The sequence below is a fragment of the Protobothrops mucrosquamatus genome, unplaced genomic scaffold, assembly GCF_001527695.2.
Source record: "Protobothrops mucrosquamatus isolate PMUCROS unplaced genomic scaffold, P.Mucros_1.0 scaffold605, whole genome shotgun sequence".
In the NCBI taxonomy this organism is placed as follows: domain Eukaryota; kingdom Metazoa; phylum Chordata; class Lepidosauria; order Squamata; family Viperidae; genus Protobothrops; species Protobothrops mucrosquamatus.
In genome coordinates, this window is record NW_015386903.1 from 356,434 (window position 1) to 374,624 (window position 18,191).

Genomic DNA, 18,191 nt, shown 5'->3' on the forward strand with positions numbered 1-18,191 from the left:
GAACAGAGAAATGTGGACACTATTACTTCAGCATTTGCACACATACACACATACATACATACAAAGGATAGAATTATATATATATATAATTGTTATATATATATATATATAAAACAATAAAGCTACTGAACTCCGGGATACAAAAGAACCTTTTAATCACTGAGCTTTCATCAACCTCCTGTTGACATCATCAAAGTAAGGGCTAAAGGTGGGAAGAATATATATATATATATATATATATATTTATACCTGTGTGACAGTTTAATGGTCAGGTCATAGAACGTGTAATCAACCTGCCCATTCCCCTGCATTCAGCTGCACTAGTTCCCGCTCAGCCGTACAAGCCGGATTCCGTTTAGATCTTGACAAGCCGGCTTGTACGGCTGAGCTGGAACTAGTGCAGCTGAATGCAGGGGAACGGGCAGGTTGATTACACGTTCTATGACCTGACCATTAAACTGTCACACAGTTCAGTAGCTTTATTGTTTTTAAAATGTTTACACCTGGGATTCAAGTATTTAAAATGATTAAAGATAAATATTTGATAAGTATTTGAAACTAATAGATCATGGTATAGGCTTGACACATGAGGCTTATTTCCGCATCCTCTCACATTGCATATGAGACATGAAGAATATTGGTTATTTTTTAAAAAAAAAATAATAAAAGCTTCTGAAAGAAAGAGAAAACAAAATCAAGATTTTCATGACATTCAGTGATTTATTTATTTATTGCTTCTCATTTTGTTATGAGTCAACAACCTTAAGGCGAGACTGATGGATCACCAGGGAAGTCGGTGACCCAAATAATCCAGAAAGGTCCCGTTGTCCTCTTCACAGAGCTTGGACAGCACCGTCATGATGCCTTCTGTGCTCTCTTCCACGCTGATTTCCGGCTGCCACAAAAAAGGACCTTATAAGGTTTAGAGAATCAGTCCTGGCCAACCCAGAACTCTCACCTAAGCAGATCAGCAGAAGGCAGTTGGCCCTTTGACCATAAATATTCAACTCTAATATAGAGACGGATTTGTATTTAAACTGGCCAATCTCATTTTGGCTTATAAATGTACAGTATACAAGCACATCCCCTGTGATGGGTGATGATACAAAGCTTCATGTAAATCCCTAAGTTTGGGTTAATTAAGTTAATCATGGATGAGCAGGCCTTGGAAGTGCCGGTACTTAGTCAATAAATTTAATATTTGCAAAGTGGAACTCTTATTATTTGCTTTAGTATGGGAATCCTCCCCTGTTATGATTTCCAAAACAAAGGGTCAACCCTGCTTTGAATCTCAGGTATGACATGGACTGAGTCCTTGTCATTTTGTATATACGCACATGCTTTCCTGCAGAAAGACTGCAGAATCACCAGTAGAAGAGATTCAAACATGAGAAGGTAAGATTTAGTAGATTTCTTTTTAAGAGGAACTGGATTTTAACTTTTATAGGGGAAGGTTGTTCAAAATAATAATAATAATAATAATAATAATAATAATAATAATAATAATAATAATAATGATGATGATGATGATGATGATGATGATGATGATGATGATGATGATGATGATGATGATGATGATGATGATGATGATGATGATAATAATAATAATAATAATAATAATAAAGTTGGAAGGGACCTTGGAGGTCACCTAGTCCAATCCCCTGCTCAGGCAGGAAACCCTATACCATTCAGACAAATGGCTGTCCAGTCTCTTCTTAAAAACTTCCAATGTTGGAGCATTCACCACTTCTGGAGGCAGGTTGTTCCACTGGTTAATTGTTCTCACTGTCAGGAAGTTTCTCCTTAATTCTAGGTTGCTTCTGTCCTTGATCAGTTTCCATCCATTGGTTCTTGTCCTGCCTTCAGGGGCTTTGGAGAATAGCTTGACTCCCTCTTCTTTGGGGCAGCCCCTGAGATATTGGAACACTGCTATCATGTCCCCCCTCGTCCTTCTCTTCATTAAGCTAGACATACCCAATTCCAGCAACCGTTCCTTATATGTTTTAGCCTCCAGTTCCCTAATCATCTTTGTTGCTCTTTTTATTCTGTTAAAGGTTCTGTTCCTTCACTGTCTTTACACCTAATTCGATGTTTTGATTCAAACTGCAGCGTAACTTTAACAGAAGTACTTGAGGTATCTATTTTTACACTGGCACATTGTCACACAAAGCACTAAAAACCGAAATAATAAGAATATTTTCAGGGACTCATCATTAAATCATTCAAATGTGAGGGGTCCTTGGTGCTCTCTGAGCTGCTTGGTTTTTTTCTTGCAGACATTTCATTACCCAAACTAGGTAACATCATCATTGTACCGGTGTTAGCTAGTTTGGGTAATGAAATGTCTGCAAGAAAACAACCGAGCAGCTCAGAGAGCATCAAGGACCCTCATTTCAACCTTGAACTACAAATATTCTCCTTTATCATTCATATATCTTTGAAAATCTGCATCTATGTTGATTCATAGATAGCTGAATACATATGAATGTGTTATATCTTTTTCTCATGTCATAAGGCAGTGATGGCAAACCTTTTAGAGACTGAGTGCCCAAACTGCAGCCCAAAACCCACTTATGCATCATCGGGTGCCCGGTGGGTATGGCCCATTGCCTGGGTGTGGCCCATTGGGTGGGCGTGGCTGCAGTGGTAACAGCAGACTGGGTGGGACTAAAAAGTTCAATCAATCAATTCCAACTTTGCAAGATCTTTTTTTTTCCCATGAGAAGTTGAAATTGATTGTTTGATTGAATCTTTTTTTTTTTGCACACGGCGGCGGAGGCCTAAAGTGAAAAGATTTTATAAAACCCAGCTGAAGGCCTAGGACTGGGGCGACGGTGCGCGTGCCCACAGAGAAGGCTCTGAATGCCGCCTCTGGCACCCGTGCCATAGGTTCACCACCACTGTCATAAGGGATCCTTGGTGCTCTCTGAGCTTGGTTATGTTCTTGTAGAGGTTGCATTATTCAAACTCGGTAATATCGTCAATGTTAGTCATCAGTGCTAGGGAACATCATCACTAGTTCTAGTTTGGGTAATGACATGTCTGCACAAAAACAACCAAGCACAGATCCCTAATGTCCACCCTGAGCTTCAAATATTGTCCTTTATTGGTTTCCCAGGTCAAAAAACTTACAATTGGGTTGCGAGCAGTTTTGACTATTCCAGGATGGATGGCGACAGTCATAATGCCGTCAGCCGGATACTCAAGAGACTGGCACTTGGTAAGCATATTTAGAGCTACCTACAAGAGGCACGGAAAAAAAAGAACCATGAGGGAAAAATGCACTGAAAGAAAAAAGGAATGATAAAGTGGAGATAAACATTATATAAAGGATGTTATAGATTAAATGTTACATGGGGCTGGAAAGGCCCATGAGGCACACCAGAATTGAACTAAAAAATTATTTGTAGATACAAAAGCAAAGAAATGTGTATTTTAATTATTTTGCATCTCATGCAAGTGAAAATGTGTGTCCAGGTCTGCTTAATAATCTGTTTAATTATGGGTAAAAAGAACAAAAAAAATGGAAATAAATGTATATTAGTTTAAGAGGGATATGTATTTTAAGTAGTATATTATTCTTATTCTTTTTTCTCTTTCTCTCTCTTTTTTTGTCTTTCTTTTTACTTTTTAAGATACGAGAAATGTAAAAGTGTTGGGATGGCCTGTACGAGGAAAAGAGATTTAAATACTTAAATGTAATTAACCTTGAGAAAATCTTAACCAGTAAGAATGATTTGAACATTGTAGGGAAAACAAATTTAAATAAGAATTGTAAACAGGATTTATGATGAGGCAACCAAGATGACCAGATAGAAAAGAAACATGATATTGATGGGATTATTATTTGTAGAAATTTTAGAAAAATCTTTATATTTAATTGTTACCTATCAAATAATAAGAATTGTATCAAATCAAGGTTGGCAAAGAGAATATTATTGGAAGAAGAGAAAATCAAGCAAAGATATTATGTGGACTTTGCAATATAGAAATTGATTGTTAGTGATTGCCTTGCAAATATAAGCCCAGACAACACGCTGTTTACCAAGTATTAAGGTATTTATGCTAAAAAAATCAATAAAATATATATTTTAAAAAAATCTGTCTTGCCTGTAAAAACAATTTAGTGGTACGTCGGTACTTATCATTAATTAGTACGGGAGGTATGATGAGTACCAAAACTGATGAGTACGAAAGATTTTTTCCCCATAAGGAATAATGTAGTGAGTCACAAAGCAGCCAACACTGACAAGTTCCAGCTTGTGCGTTGAGTACCAAACAAACGATGAGCACTGGGACAAAATGTTCACATCAAAATACGAGTACCAAATTGGATGAGTTTCAAAGCAGTTGAGAACCAAGCTACCAATGCAGCTGCTTTTTGCAAATAAGAAGTATTTGTACCACCCCGACGCAAACATTCCCACTGGTATTGTTTTGTTTTTGTTGGTTCCTGATGAGTGGTTGACTTTTACACAATAAATGAAAATGGTAACATTTCGGTAGTACAAAAATGTACAAAAACAACCTGTTCAAGTTACCTTTTTCTTTAACCATTCTCAAAAATAAATGAAATCTCTTTTTTTTCCCCAAAGAATCCTTTCCCACTGAATTTGGACAAAGTTCTTGTGAGGAAGAGCCCAAAAGTGGAAATGAGCATTTTCATACAATTTTGTCTGCATCGAAATTGGGAAAACGGCTGGTGGAAGGGCACAGATGACAGCAGGAAAACATCACTGCTGAACCAGGGCAGACAGTGCGGCATCTCAGCAATTGATTAATATGCCTACTTAGGGACACACAAGCATCAGAAAATGCATTCATGCATGAAAAAAGGAGGTCCCAATATCTGCAGGCAGATCCACCTAGAAAACTCACTGGGTACCTTAGCACAGCGGTATCCAATGACTTGATATTGGTCCCAATAAGCCATAAGTTCAATTGAGCTTGCAATGTTGGACATGTTGATAACAGCCGCCTTGCTGCTACTCAGCCCTTGACATGGGCTTCTCCGGGCTGCCATCTTCAGCAGGGGTAGGAAGGCCTTGTAGAGAGAAGAAAAGAGAGAAGGAGATGCAGTCATGTCTAGAGAAAGGAACTGTGCAATGGTAGGGAAGGGTCTTCTGGCACCTGCTGCAAGGGGATCTTCATAGAGTCATCCAGACCTGACCACACCCAGGAAAAGTGCTGTGTTCCAACACTCCCTAACAAAACCCCACACTCCAAATGTTTCCACCTGCTCCCAAATCACTGTACAATGTCTACTTTGTTGTTTTGAGCATTACAGTATTACCGTACTTCCAATTAAAGCATTGAAATGTGTTTTGTTCATAAAACAAACCTGACTCATCAGCAGTGGGCCGATGGTATTGACAGAATAAACTCTCATCATATCTTTGGCATTTTCTGTTTGCAGATCGTTGAAGGCCCAAATGCCAGCGTTGTTGTACAGGATGGTCAGCCCACCTTCTCCAACACACTTCTGCACTTCTTTCAGAGCGGCCTGGATGCTTTCAAGTTTAGTGACATCTAAGGAAAAACAATGGTGTTGAAACATCAGCAACATGAAGTTCCAGAATTGCAAGGTAAGAGCTTCTTGAAACCACAGGTCCCTGTGTTTCTTCATGCAACTAACCACCTTCAAAGCTCAAAGCAAGAGCATTTGTGATCATACAAGTTGACCTAGTCTCTCTGCTCTGCACTGACTCCCACATAGGGCTAAAATCAGGTGGTTTTTACACATTATACCCAAGTCATGGCTGGGTAACCAAAACGTATTGCATAAACGCACAACTGACTCCGTTTTCTACAACACTGAAAACTAGTCAATTGACCAACTGAGTCAATTGCATTGAGACGGGCAGCTATAGAAATTGAATAAAATAATTAAAATACAAAGATACACATGAGGTCTTCCTGATAACTCTGCGAACTAATATAAAGTTTGCCTGCTAAAATAATCTAGGGCAATCTGTCAGGCTATAAAGAGATTCCATCAGTTTATTGACTCTTGGAATAGTTTGGAGTTCAGTTCTGGGAGTTAAATCCACATAACTTAAAGCTGATAATTTTGAAAAACATCGCTATTTACAGTCTCCCTCCCTTCTCAAAGCGGAAAGATGCAGAAGTTACCTTATGGAGCCCATGCAGGGAGCTTTATCTGACAGCCCACCTCCTGGACGGGGGGAGCAGTTTGTCTAGCCCAACCCAAAGAAACCACAGTGAACCAAGCCACAACCATCACTAACAACTGAGTTTATTAACCATATGATCGTATCAACAGTATAGGTTTGATTCTTTCAACACCAAAGCTGCAGAGTTTTCTTCTAATGGAACACCTGGAACCACAAATACATCCCGATTCCCAAGATCCCTCATTGTTCAAAACGTTCTCTGGAGAAAGCTGTTCTAACATGCGGAGACATGTAAGTTAAATTCTTTTCTCTCTGGGAAACTGACTTTCATGAACCCAACCAATGACGTTACAGCTTTGGTTAGCTGTGAGAATTACTTTGAATTTTGTTGCTCTAGATATTCCTGTTGTACCAAATTTGCCCCACTTTCACATGGGTCTTGAAACTCACCTAATTGCAAGACCACTAGATTCGGATATTTGCAAGCCATCTCTCTTAGCTCCTGGAGGGAAAAAAAAGATCATAGATTTTTCTGTGGGTTAAAATTCAGAGATAATGATATGAGCTAGATGCCAAAAAGGACAGGACAATCTCAAAAGCAGTTATGATATGCCATTTCTGCTGCATTAGATTTCAGCTGGGCAATATTCCTGTCTGAATGAAACAAACTTTATGGAGCCATATTAAAGCTTAACACATCACGACATTCTAGACCAATATATTGCTTCCCCAAAATACTTTCCACACTCTGCTGCAGATTCAAACATTTTTTTTTACAAAATTTTATTTATAATACAATTAAAAAACATTGGATATAACGTGACATTCCAGTATATACATTCTTATTAAATTATTCCACATTTTACAATCGATTCTTCATCTCTAGATATACATCTAAGTTTTATATACAGTACTTATTCTAAAATAACGTATATTTCTATCTTAACACTAGTCTTTAATCCCAACCGTCCTCCTCGAATCCCTCCAGCGGTTAATACGTAATAACTAAAGTCAATAGAATTTAAGGAAAAGGAAAAAAGGAAACTAGAATGAACTCAATTCATTAACTAGAATGAACTCAATTTTCATTTTACTTAGCATTGCTTGCTGTAAAAGGAAAGAATATGATTGGTGTGTATCAGAATATTTCAGCCTCAGTTCAATATTTTAACCACTATTTACCACCTCATCCTCTGTTAACTGATTCTTACCTTGGTTTCTTCTCCCTCCAGGTCAAGGGTTGTAGCAAAGACCCATTCGGGTGGAGAGGGCAACTCCAGAAATCTTTTCACCAGACCCAGACCGATCCCCCGATCGGATCCCGTCACCAGAACGCTGAAAACGGAGAAGTCATTTGCCTTTGCCATCTCTTCAGGACCTGCAGCTTCTGCTTCCAACCTGCTCAAACGTTGGTTTCAAATGCCTCTTCTCACAATCGGAAATAATATTGTAATGAACGGACAACACCCACCTTTAGATCTTCTGAGAAACTTCATTTATTATTATTATTTTTTGCTGCCAACTCCCAGTGAGTCTGGCTTTTACATCACAACTATTTTAGTTATTAGAGCAAGCAGCAATCAGGATGATTTATGTGCGTCCATAGCTGCAATATACTTTATAGCAGTGGTTCTCAACCTTTTTAATGCCGCGATCCCCAACCGGTCGTAAGTCGAGGACTAAACCGGTCGTAAGTCAAGGACTAAACCGGTCGTAAGTCGAGGACTACCCAACCGGTCGTAAGTCGAGGACTTTCCCTGCCCGGGAGCGCCGTGCATGCGTGGTTCCGCCCCCTGCGCCGGCCGAGGCGTAGCTGGCAAGCGGCAGAGACGGAGCAGGCCGACCACCAGCTGGCCCAGCCCAAGGGAGGTAAGGCACCCACCGGAAACGGGGGAAAAAATGGTGGACAGCCTTGCTTGGCGACCCCCGTGAAATGGTCGATCGACCCCAAATGGGGTCGCGACCCATAGGTTGAGAACCACTGCTTTATAGGATACTCCTGTTTCTGAATTCATCACTGGAAAAAGGGTAGAATGGCATGCCTCGCCTTAAATGTCATTCTTCACGTCACAGTCGGTTTATGTCCAGTGGTTGGGGCAGATCCCCTTTCATGGCTTTCCCCTCTTCTATGGGAAAGTGCCGCCAAGGAGCTGGCTTGCCTTCGTACCTGACCCTTGTGAAATATTTGTCACACTCTCAACGTACAAATCTCCTACCTTATTTTGTACAGTCTGAGAAGTTAGGAATGTTCCTTCTTTAGTTTCTTTCTCTGCCTATTAGGGCTTTGTCCTCTCTTATTGGATCTTTCCCAAGGCAGCCGACCTTATGATACGGACAATGATGGAGAAAGACTGGACTACCCACTAGGGAGGAATAGATTGTGAAAATGGCAGAACTTGAAGAAATGGCACCGCTGAACTATTCGGACAGGGACAAAACGATAACTACCTTTATAAAAAGAACTGGAAACTTTGTGAACTTTTTGCTGGAAATGGGGGGAAAAAAAACGTGAGATGAGGAGTCCTTGATATGAAAACTGAAAAAAGGATTTAAAAGGGGCAGGAGGGATTTTGTAATAGAGAAGAGGCAAAACAGATAACGTATTTGTTCCAATATCTCAGGGGCTGCTCCAAAGAAGAGGGAGTCAAGCTATTCTCCAAAGCCCCTGAAGGCAGGACAAGAAGCAACAGATGGAAACTCATCAAGGAGAGAAGCAACCTAGCACTAAGGAAAAATTTCTTGACAGTAGGAACAATTAACCAGTGGAACCACCGGCCTCTGGAAGTTTTTAAGAAGAGACTGGACAGCCATTTGTCCGAAATGGTATAGGGTTTCCTGCCTGAGCAGGGGGTCGGACTCGATGACCTCCAAGGTCCCTTCCAACTTTATTATTATTATTATTATTATTATTATTATTATTATTATTATTATTATTATTATTATTATAGAAGTCAGCTGCCTTTGCCATCTGTTCAGGACCTGCAGCTTCTTTTTCCAACCTGCTCAAATATTTGTTTCATATGCCTCTTCTCGTTGTGGGAGGAAACATTATAAGGAACAGGCAACACCCATCTTCTGAGAAAGTTTTATTTATTCATTATTAAATTTGTTTGCTGCCAACTCCCAGCGAGTCTGACTGGCTCACCACATTTAACTTAGTTATTACAGAAAACAGCCCTGCTTACTATTTACCATTTCAGGTACAGATATATGTGTGGATTCACCAGGATTTTGATAAGGACAATGATGGAGAAATATTGGAACAGCCTCAATGGAGGAGTAGATTATGAAACTGGCAGAACTGGCACCACTGATCTATTTGGACAGTGACAAAGCAATAAATACTTTTATAAAAGACTGGAACCTTTCAGTCGTTTATTGGAGGCTCCATCACCTCTCGTTCTATTAAGGGTGAGACCGATAGATCACCAGGGAACTGGGCGACCCAACCAATCCAGAAAGGTCCCGTTGTCCTCTTCACAAAGCTTGGACAGCACCGTCATGATGCCTTGCGTGCTCTCTTCCACGCTGATATCCGGCTGTCGCAAAAAAAGATCCCATGAGGTTTAAATAATTGATCCTGCCCAGCCCAGAACCCTCACCTAAGCAGATCAGCAGAATCCAGTTGGATCTCTTGATCATAAATGTTCAATACCAACAGAGATGGATTTGTATTAAACGGGCCAATGTCATTTTGGCTTACAAAGGTGTACGAGGCCAGTCCCTGTGAAGGGCGATGGTGCAAGACATCATGCCCATTCCTCTCCATTCAGCCGCACTAGTTCCAGCTCAGCCGTACAAACTGGCTTGTCAAGATCTAAACGGAATCCAGCTTGTACGGCTGAGCCGGAACTAGTGCGGCTGAATGCAGGGGAACGGGCAGGTTGATTACACGTTCTATGACCTGACCATTAAACTGTCACACAGGTGTATATATATATATAGGTTCTTCCCACCTTTAGCCCTTTCCTTGATGATGTCAACAGGAGGTTGACGAAAGCTCAGTGATTAAAAGGTTCTTTTGTATCCCGGAGTTCAGTAGCTTTATTGTTTTTAAAATGTTTACACCTGGGATTCAAGTATTTAAAATGATTAAAGATAAATATTTGATAAGTATTTGAAACTAATAGATCATGGTATAGGCTTGACCCGTGAGGCTTATTTCCTCATCCTCTCACATTGCATATGAGACATGAAGAATATTGGTTTTTTTTTTTTTTAGAAAAAATAAAAGCTTCTGAAAGAAAGAGAAAACAAAATCAAGATTTTCATGACATTCAGTGATTTATTTATTTATTGCTTCTCACTTTGTTATGAGTCAACGACATTAAGGCGAGACTGATGGATCACCAGGGAAGTCGGTGACCCAAATAATCCAGAAAGGTCCCGTTGTCCTCTTCACAGAGCTTGGACAGCACCGTCATGATGCCTTCTGTGCTCTCTTCCACGCTGATTTCCGGCTGCCACAAAAAAGGACCTTATAAGGTTTAGAGAATCAGTCCTGGCCAACCCAGAACTCTCACCTAAGCAGATCAGCAGAAGGCAGTTGGGCCTATTGACCATAAATATTCAACTCTAATATAGAGACGGATTTGTATTTAAACTGGCCAATCTCATTTTGGCTTATAAAAGTACAGTATACAAGCACATCCCCTGTGATGGGTGATGATACAAAGCATCATGTAAATCCCCGGGTTAGTTAAGTTAATCATGGATGAGCAGGCCTTGGAAGTGCCGGTACTTAGTCAATAAATTTAATATTTGCAAAGTGGAACTCTTATTATTTGCTTTAGTATGCGAATCTTCCCCTGTTATGATTTCCAAAACAAAGGGTCAACCCTGCTTTGAATCTCAGGTATGACATGGACTGAGTCCTTGTCATTTTGTATATACGCACATGCTTTCCTGCAGAAACACTGCAGAATCACCAGTAGAAGAGATTCAAACATGAGAAGGTAAGATTTAGTAGATTTCTTTTTAAGGGGAACTGGATTTTAACTTTTATAGGGGAAGGTTGTTCAAAATAATAATAATAATAATAATAATAATAATAATAATAATAATAATAATAATAATAATAATAATAATAATAATAATAATAATAATAATAATAATAATAATAAAAAAGTTGGAAGGGACCTTGGAGGTCACCTAGTCCAATCCCCTGCTCAGGCAGGAAACCCTATACCATTCAGACAAATGGCTGTCCAGTCTCTTCTTAAAAACTTCCAGTGTTGGAGCATTCACCGCTTCTGGAGGCAGGTTGTTCCACTGGTTAATTGTTCTAACTGTCAGGAAGTTTCTCCTTATTTCTAGGTTGATTCTCTCTTTGGTTAGTTTCCATCCATTGCTTCTTGTCCTGCCTTCAGGGGCTTTGGAGAATAGCTTGACTCCCTCTTCTTTGTGGCAGCTCCTGAGATATTGGAACACTGCTATCATGTCCCCCCTCTTACTTCTCTTCATTAAGCTAGACATACCCAATTCCAGCAACCGTTCCTTATATGTTTTAGCCTCCAGGCCCCTAATCATCTTTGTTGCTCTTTTTGTTCTGTTCCTTCACTGTCTTTACACCTAATTCGATGTTTTGATTCAAACTGCAGCGTAACTTTAACAGAAGTACTTGAGGTATCTATTTTTACACTGGCACATTGTCACACAAAGCACTAAAAACTGAAATAATAAGAATATTTTCAGGGACTCATCATTAAGTCATTCAGATGTGAGGGGTCCTTGGTGCTCTCTGAGCTGCTTGGTTTTTTTCTTGCAGACATTTCATTACCCAAACTAGGTAACATCATCAGTGTACCGGTGTTAGCTAGTTTGGGTAATGAAATGTCTGCAAGAAAACAACTAAGCAGCTCAGAGAGCACCAAGGATCCTCATTTCAACCTTGAACTACAAATATTCTCCTTTATCATTCATGTATCTTTGAAAATCTGCATCTATGTTGATTCATAGATAGCTGAATACATATGAATGTGTTATATCTTTTTCTCATGTCATAAGGCAGTGATGGCAAACCTTTTAGAGACCGAGTGCCCAAACTGCAACCCAAAACCCACTTATGCATCATCGGGTGCCGGGTGGGTGTGGCCCATTGGCTGGGTGTGGCCCATTGGCTGGGCGTGGCTGCGGTGGTAACGGCAGACTGAGTGGGACTAAAATGTTCAATCAATCAATTCCAAATTTGCAAGATCTTTTTTTTTTCGCCATGCGAAGTTGAAATTGACTGTTTGATTGAATCTTTTTTTTTTTTTGCACACGGCGGCGGAGGCCTAAAGTGAAAAGGTTTTATAAAACCCAGCTGAAGGCCTAGGACTGGGGCGACCATGCGCGTGCCCACAGAGAGGGCTCTGAATGCCGCCTCTGGCACCCGTGCCATAGGTTCGCCACCACTGTCATAAGGGATCCTTGGTGCTCTCTGAGCTTGGTTATGTTCTTGTAGAGGTTGCATTATTCAAACTCGGTAATATCGTCAATGCTAGTCATCACTGCTAGGGAACATTATCACTAGCTCTAGTTTGGGTAATGACATGTCTGCACAAAAACAACCAAGCACAGATCCCTCATGTCCACCCTGAGCTTCAAATATTGTCCTTTATTGGTTTCCCAGGTCAAAAAACTTACAATTGGGTTGCGAGCAGTTTTGACTACTCCAGGATGGATGGCGACAGTCATAATGCCGTCAGCCGGATACTCAAGAGACTGGCACTTGGTAAGCATGTTTAGAGCTACCTACAAGAGGCACGGAAAAAAAAGAACCATGAGGGAAAAATGCACTGAAAGAAAAAAGGAAAGATAAAGTGGAGATAAACATTATATAAAGGATGTTATAGATTAAATGTTACATGGGGCTGGAAAGGCCTATGAGGCACACCAGAACTGAACTAAAAAATTATCTGTAAATACAAAAGCAAAGAAATGTGTATTTTAATTATTTTGCATCTCATGCAAGTGAAAATGTGCTTAATAATCTGTTTAATTATGGGTAAAAAGAACAAAAAATGGAAATAAATGTATATTAGTTTAAGAGGGATATGTATTTTAAGTAGTATATTATTCTTATTCTTTTCTCTCTCTCTCTCTCTCTCTCTCTCTCTTTTGTCTTTCTTTTTACTTTTTAAGACACGAGAAATGTAAAAGTGTTGGGATGGCCTGTACGAGGAAAAGAGATTTAAATATTTAAATGTAATTAACCTTGAGAAAATCTTAACCAGTAAGAATGTTTTGAACATTGTAGGGAAAACAAATTTAAAAAAGAATTGTAAACAGGATTTATGACGAGGCAACCAAGATGACCAGATAGAAAAGAAGCATGATATTGATGGGATTATTATTTGTGGAAATTTTAGAAAAATCTTTATATTTAATTCTTACCTATCAAACTAATAAGAATTGTATCAATTCAAGGTTGGCAAAGAGAATATTATTGGAAGAAGAGAAAATCAAGCAAAGATATTATGTGGACTTTGCAATATAGAAACTGATTGTTAGTGATTGCCTTGCAAATTTATAAGCCCAGACAACACGCTGTTTACCAAGTATTAAGGTATTTATGTTAAAAAAATCAATAAAATATTTTTTTAAAAAAAATCTGTCTTGCCTGTAAAAACAATTTAGTGGTACGTCGGTACTTATCATTAATTAGTACGGGAGGTATGATGAGTACCAAAACTGATGAGTATGAAAGATTTTTTCCCCCATAAGGAATAATGTAGTGAGTCAGAAGGCAGCCAACACTGACAAGTTCCAGCTTGTGCGTTGAGTACCAAACAAACGATGAGTACTGGGACAAAATGTTCACATCAAAATACGAGTACCAAATTGGATGAGTTTCAAAGCAGTTGAGAACCAAGCTACCAATGGAGCTGCTTTTTGAAAATAAGAAGTATTTGTACCACCCCGACGCAAACATTCCCACTGGTATTGTTTTGTTTTTGTTGGTTCCTGATGAGTTGTTGACTTTTACACAATAAATGAAAATGGTAACGTTTCGGTAGTACAAAAATGTACAAAAACAGCCTGTTCAAGTTACCTTTTTCTTTTCTTAACCTGAGTCCTTACATTAGAGGTAAATCATTCTCAAAAATAAATGAAATCTCTTTTTTTTTTCAAAGAATCCTTTCCCACTGAATTTGGACAAAGTTCTTGTGAGGAAGAGCCCAAAAGTGGAAGTGAGCATTTTCATACAATTTTGTCTGCATTGAAATTGGGAAAACGGCTGGTGGAAGGGCACAGATGACAGCAGGAAAACATCACTGCTGAACCAGGGCAGACAGTGCACCATCTCAGTAATTGATTAATATGCCTACTTAGGAACACAACAAATGCATTCAAGCATGAAAAAGGAGGTCCCAATATCTGCAGGCAGATCCACATAGAAAACTCACTAGGTACCTTAGCACAGCGGTATCCAATGACTTGATATTGGTCCCAATAAGCCATAAGTTCAATTGAGCCTACAATGCTGGACATGTTGATAACAGCGGCCTTGCTGCTACTCAGCCCTTGACATGGGCTTCTCCGGGCTGCCTTCTTCAGCAGGGGTAGGAAGGCCTTGTAGAGAGAAGAAAAGAGAGAAGGAGCTGCAGTCATGTCTAGAGAAAGGAACTGGGCAATGGCAGGAAAAGGTCTTCTGGCACCTGCTGCAAGGGGACCTTCATAGAGTCATCCAGACCACACCCAGGAAAAGTGCTGTGTTCCAACACTCCCTAACAAAACCCCACACCCCTAATGTTTCCACCTGCTCCCAAATCACTGTACAATGTCTACTTTGTTGTTTTGAGCATTACAGTATTACCGTACTCCCAATTAGAGCAATCTTCCTTGCATTGAAAGGTGTTTTGTTCAGAAAACAAACCTGACTCATCAGCAGTGGGCCGATGGTATCGACAGAATAAACTCTCATCATATCTTTGGCATTTTCTGTTTGCAGATCATTGAAGTCCCAAGTGCCAGCATTGTTGTACAGGATGGTCAGCCCACCTTCTCCAACACACTTCTGCACTTCTTTCAGAGCGGCCTGGATGCTTTCAGGTTTAGTAACATCTAAGGAAAAGCAACGTTATTAAAAACGTCAGCAACCTTGAGTTTCAGAATGGCAAAAGCTGAATTTCCTGAAACCACAGTCTCCTCCCTTCTCAAAGCAGAGAGATGCAGGGAGTTACTTTAGGTCAGACACTCATGAATGGTGCTTTATCTGACTCCCACCTCTTGGAAGAAGGAGCAGCTTTTCTATTTTTAACTGGGTGTGTGTGTGTCACAAAACAATCTACCGCAACTCAAAGAAACCCAACCACAAACACCAACAAATAAGTTTATCAATCAGCTGACCATATCAACAATATATGAATGGGATGGATTCAACATCAAAGCTGCAGAGTCTTTCTTCAAATGGAACACCCTGGAACCACAGATACGTCCCAGGATACCTCGTTGTTCAAAACATGCGGAGGCATGTAAGTTAAATTCTTTTCTGTCTGGGAAATTGACTTTCATGAACCCAACCAATGATGTTATAGCTTTGGTTAGTTCTGAGGATAACTAAATTTTGTTGCTCTGGACATGCCTGTCGTACCAAATTTGCCCCATGTTCACATGGCCTTGAAACTCACCTAATTGCAAGACCACTAGATTCAGATATTTGCAAGCCATCTCTCTTAGCTCCTGGAGGAAAAAAAAAGATCATAATTTTTCTGTGCGTTAAAACTCAGACAATGAGACAGTCAGCTGGATGTCGACGAGGACAATCTCAAAAGCAAGAGCAAGCAGGAAAAGTGTGCAATTTCTCCTTCATTAGACGTCATTTCAATCTCCATTCAACACAATAACTATTGTATCCCGTTGTCATGCTAGGTGAACTGATTCTTACCTTACTTTTCTCTGCCTCCATATCCCGAGTTGTAGCAAAGACCCATTTGGGTGGACAGGGCAGCTCCAGAAATCTCTTTACCAGACCCAGACCCAGACCCCGATTGGATCCTGTCACCAGAACGCTGAAAACACAGAAATCAACTGGCTCTGCCATTCATCTTCAGGACTGCAGCTTCTGCTTCCAACCGGTTCAAATGTGTGTGTCAAATGGCTCTTCTCATTATGGGGAGCAACTTTATAAGGAACAGACAACACCCACCTTTAGATCTTCCAAGGAACATTATTTATTTATTATCAAATTTGTTTGCTGCCAACTCCCACCACAATTAACTTATTAAAAAAACGCCAGAAGGAACAGCTGAAGGAGCATTCAGGATGGCTGGAAAGCAAGTTGCTGCTCTCTACAATTTGTCTGTGGTTTACTTGCGTCCCCAACTGTAATATACTGTACTTTATAGGACAGCCCTATCCCTGAATTCATCACTGGAAAAAAGGGGAGATGAGCATGCCTTGCCTTACATGTCATTCTTCATGTTAAAGTCGGTCTGAACCTAGACATGGCACATCCACTCTTTTCATGGCCTTACCCTCTTCCACTGGAAAGTGCCACCAAGAAACTGAATTACCTAAGAAGCTATCGGCCCTTCAGAGTAGACCAGACAAGAAACACAAAGCATGTATGTTATGCCTTCTCTGATCTTAACTTTCCCTAGACAGCATTTCTCCCCACCCACACCCACACCCACCACCCCAGAAAGAGTAGCAGCTCATTGCTTACACGGCCTTCATCACTTCAGGTATCTAGGTGGATTTGCCTCATGAGATCTACAACGATGGAGAAATACTGAATCACCCGCCATGGAAGAATGGATTGTGAAAATGGCAGAAATAGCACCACTGACCTATTTGGACAGGGACAAAACAGCAAGTATTTTTATAAAAGACTGGAAACCTCGTAGACCTCTTTCTGAAAATGAAAAAATATGAAATGATGAGTTTTGGATTTCTGCAATTCCAACTGAAAAAGGATTGAATAAGAGAGATATGTGAGTAAGTGAGATAATAAATGTATGTGTTTTATACACCTTTGAAGTCAATATTCCCAACCTTCGAATATAAGTCAATCTTTTTTTAAAAACACAAACAAACCCGAAAGCAAGAGTTATTACAGTTATTACATTAGTTATTACAGAAAACAGCCCTGCTTACTATAACTGAAGGAACGTTGAGGAAGACGAGCTACAGCCCAGCAATATTTGTGTATGATTTACTTGCATCTTCTGCTGCAATATAGTTGATGGGACAGTCCTAGTCCTGAATTCATCACTGGAAAAAAGATGGCTAAAGCATGCCTTGCCTTAAATCAGCGGTCTCCAATCTTTCCGGCTTGGCTGACCAGTGTAGGGAAGAGGGGATTGTTTCACGCACATGCTGTTTTCACAAATGCAGCTCACCAACCACTTCCGCAGCCCGGTTGCAAACGGGCAGGGAACTAGGCTGCGGACCGGGGGTGGGGAACCCCTGTCTTCAATGTCATACTTCATGTCATAGCCAATTTGAATCCAGAGGTTGTGGATTCTCTTTTCATGGCCTTCCGCTCTTCTGTTGCTTACACGGTACAGATATGTGTGGATTCACCAAGATTATGATATGGACAATGATGGAGAAATATTGGAACAGCCTCAAGGGAGGAATGGATTAAGAAACTGGCAGAACTGGCACACTGATTTATTTGGACAGGGACAAAGCAATAAATACTTTTATAAAAGACTGGAAACTTTCTGGAGTTTTTGATGGAAATGGGGAAAAATGAAACGATGAAAAAGGACTGAATAAGGGAATTTTGTAATATCGAAGAGGGTGGATGGAAAATTGAGTTTGTTGAAAACTGGAATACAAGGTTGGAACTTGCTTATCTTTTCTGATTCTCGTTTCTTAAATTATCTTTCTTTTTTCCCCTCTTGTTGCTTGGCTTTCTTTTTCGTGTGTGTGTGTGTGTGTGTGTGTGTGTGTGTGTGTGTGTGTGATGTATTTTCATACTTTATACATCTTTGGAGTCAGTCTTCCCAACTTCCCTAATATTGGACAATTTCTTTTTTTAAAAAAAAAACCTTTTGAAAGAAACAGAAAAGAGAACCAAGATTGTTGTGACATTCAGTCGTTTATTGGAGGCTCCATCGCCTC

The 18,191-nt window shown here is 40.0% G+C and overlaps 2 protein-coding genes across 2 annotated transcripts; both read right to left on the reverse strand.

The window, feature by feature from the left end:
• Positions 1 to 751: 751 nt before the first annotated feature.
• LOC107288910 (uncharacterized oxidoreductase C663.06c-like) lies at positions 752 to 10,462 on the reverse strand. The gene is made up of 9 exons (XM_015817576.2): positions 10,442 to 10,462; positions 9,790 to 9,858; positions 9,585 to 9,673; positions 7,346 to 7,532; positions 6,585 to 6,636; positions 5,342 to 5,529; positions 4,886 to 5,044; positions 3,133 to 3,240; positions 752 to 895 (listed from the first exon to the last, which is right to left on the reverse strand). The coding sequence occupies exons 1-9, from the start codon at positions 10,460 to 10,462 to the stop codon at positions 782 to 784; spliced, it is 987 nt and encodes a 328-aa protein (XP_015673062.2). The 3' UTR covers positions 752 to 781.
• LOC107288911 (C-factor-like) lies at positions 10,428 to 16,188 on the reverse strand. Its single transcript, XM_015817577.1, has 6 exons — positions 16,006 to 16,188; positions 15,749 to 15,800; positions 14,995 to 15,182; positions 14,532 to 14,690; positions 12,762 to 12,869; positions 10,428 to 10,594 (listed from the first exon to the last, which is right to left on the reverse strand). Exons 1-6 carry the CDS (start codon positions 16,159 to 16,161, stop codon positions 10,481 to 10,483), a joined length of 777 nt encoding a protein of 258 aa, XP_015673063.1. The 5' UTR covers positions 16,162 to 16,188; the 3' UTR covers positions 10,428 to 10,480.
• Positions 16,189 to 18,191: the final 2,003 nt, after the last annotated feature.